At 37.2% G+C, this 1968-nt stretch overlaps 1 protein-coding gene across 1 annotated transcript; it reads right to left on the reverse strand.

Annotated features, from left to right (window-relative positions):
* Positions 1-384: 384 nt before the first annotated feature.
* On the reverse strand, positions 385-1663 carry LOC120174185. Its single transcript, XM_039181129.1, has 3 exons — positions 1367-1663; positions 888-1268; positions 385-722 (listed from the first exon to the last, which is right to left on the reverse strand). Exons 1-3 carry the CDS (start codon positions 1646-1648, stop codon positions 516-518), a joined length of 870 nt encoding a protein of 289 aa, XP_039037060.1. The 5' UTR covers positions 1649-1663; the 3' UTR covers positions 385-515.
* Positions 1664-1968: the final 305 nt, after the last annotated feature.

The following is a 1968-nucleotide window of genomic DNA, read 5'->3' on the forward strand; positions in this document are numbered from 1 at the left end:
TCATGCTCATGTTTATTTGTTTTTTAATTATTATTTTCTCAATGATAAATTGGGTTATGTTTCCCTTGGGCCACTTCTTAGTCTTACAAATATTAATTGGGTCATGCTACTGAATGCGTATCTTTTCAATAAATTAAACTCTAATAAATATAAGCATCAATACAGAATAGTTATGGTCTTCATCACGTCATTGTGTAACATTTGTTAGATTAAAGGTACAAATTTTATATGATCATTAATTAAATGATCTCAGTAATTAAAGAGATATATTATTTTTAGAAATTTTAAGTTCAAGCAGTAAATGAATAGTCATCGAGTAGTTTTAAACTGGTGTAGTAAGGATTCTAAAAACTTAAGATGGATGAAGTAAACAAAACCCATAATAGTCCCACTTCTTATTAACCTTTTGTTAACGAAATTCATGATTCCGCTGTAACATGTTTGGTACATAGTAGTCTTTAGATAAGACTTTATGTTATACAAGTGAAATCGAGTGGGAATTTTATAGACTAAAGTCACTGTCCATAGAGACGAAGTGGAGAATCCACATCATCATCACAATCCACCACTTGATAGTCCACAGTAAGATGGCCTGCAGCATTCCCTTTCCCATCACTGTCAATGGGTTTAAACGCAGTGTGTAAGTCTAACTCCAGAGCACCACTGCCACATGTATCGACGATTCTCACTATTTCCTCATCTTTTGTGCGTGTGTTGGTTACCTGCATACGAAACCCAAGATAAATTAAACTCTAAATATACACACACAACGTATGTAGGATGTACAAACTTATTCTCAAATAGTTAAATCTTTTGAATATGTATTATATTGTAATTACTATAAATTAATATAAACTAATAAAAAAATAAGTAACTAGTTTTTATACCTTTAAGCACTTGCCACAGATGTCTTTCAGTTGAGAACCGAAAACATTTCCACAGTAACCGGTCCATCCATATCTTTGACGCCACTCCAAGGGTTTGTTACCGTCATAGCCTTTGCAAGCGACCGCACCGTAGCTCCAGTTATTCTTTAGAGGACCATAGTCACTCCAGTAAGCTATGACATCAGTCTCACCGGGACCTGCTGGTGGCGGCGGTGGAGGATCACAATCCACGAGCTCGTATTCCACAGTAAGGTGCCCTGTTTGTTTGCCGCTCCCATCGTCGATCAGACTGAACGCAGGTTGATCCAAGTCCATGCTTTCCGAACCGCATTGGTCGACGATTCTCACCACCACGCTGGCATCATTTTTAGGGTTGGTCACCTGCATGAACGCGCAATAATTATATTACTAAGAAACTCATGCATGGGAATTCTTATTTTTTCACCAAATGCTGTAAAAGCTCCTTGTACTATATATACCTTCAAGCACAGGCCACAACTACTTGGGTACGAAGGACCACTCAATCCACAGAAGGCGGTCCAATAATATTTGCTGCGCCATTCGATAGGCTTGTCGGCAAACTTCGAGGCGCAGGCAACATTTGCCTTGTTCATGTCCCAATCATTCCGTTCAACATAGTAGTTGGTCCAGTAAGCCGTCCCTTGGGTAAGGTATGCAGTAGTTGTAGCCCTAGCCTTAGAACCCACCACACTGCCTAACAGCACAATGCTAATTATGATGTTAACTACTGATATCTCCATTTTTTACTGCATATGTGTTTCTAATTCTTTGATGAAATCATGTATAGGGATCCACGTATTTATAGGTAAAATTACCCTCACAGTTTTGCAGGATTAATCTACCAATTTTTTCTTTAGAGCCCCATGTGAATTTCATGCATCTTCTTTTCTTTTTTTAATCGTCATGTTCTCAATAATTAATTGTAATTAGGTATTTTGGACCACTCCTTGATCTTGTAAATATCGTTAAGGCCAAGGAAGAAAAGTTAAAGCATCAATTGTTTTAGGTTAGATACAAATGAATATCTAACACTAGGATCAAAATCAGATTCGAAAATCAT

Source organism: Hibiscus syriacus, unplaced genomic scaffold (genome assembly GCF_006381635.1).
Source record: "Hibiscus syriacus cultivar Baekdansim isolate YM2019G1 unplaced genomic scaffold, ASM638163v2 tig00112042_pilon, whole genome shotgun sequence".
Lineage (NCBI taxonomy): Eukaryota > Viridiplantae > Streptophyta > Magnoliopsida > Malvales > Malvaceae > Hibiscus > Hibiscus syriacus.

Bases quoted from the DNA above. Each gene is read 5' to 3' on its own strand.
- LOC120174185 (XM_039181129.1), bottom strand. From the start codon at position 1,648: ATGGAGATATCAGTAGTTAACATCATAATTAGCATTGTGCTGTTAGGC. The intron at 1,269-1,366 runs GTATATATAGTA...GCGTTCATGCAG, and splicing joins GTTGTGGCCTGTGCTTGAAG to GTGACCAACCCTAAAAATGA. The intron at 723-887 runs GTATAAAAACTA...TTTCGTATGCAG, and splicing joins TCTGTGGCAAGTGCTTAAAG to GTAACCAACACACGCACAAA.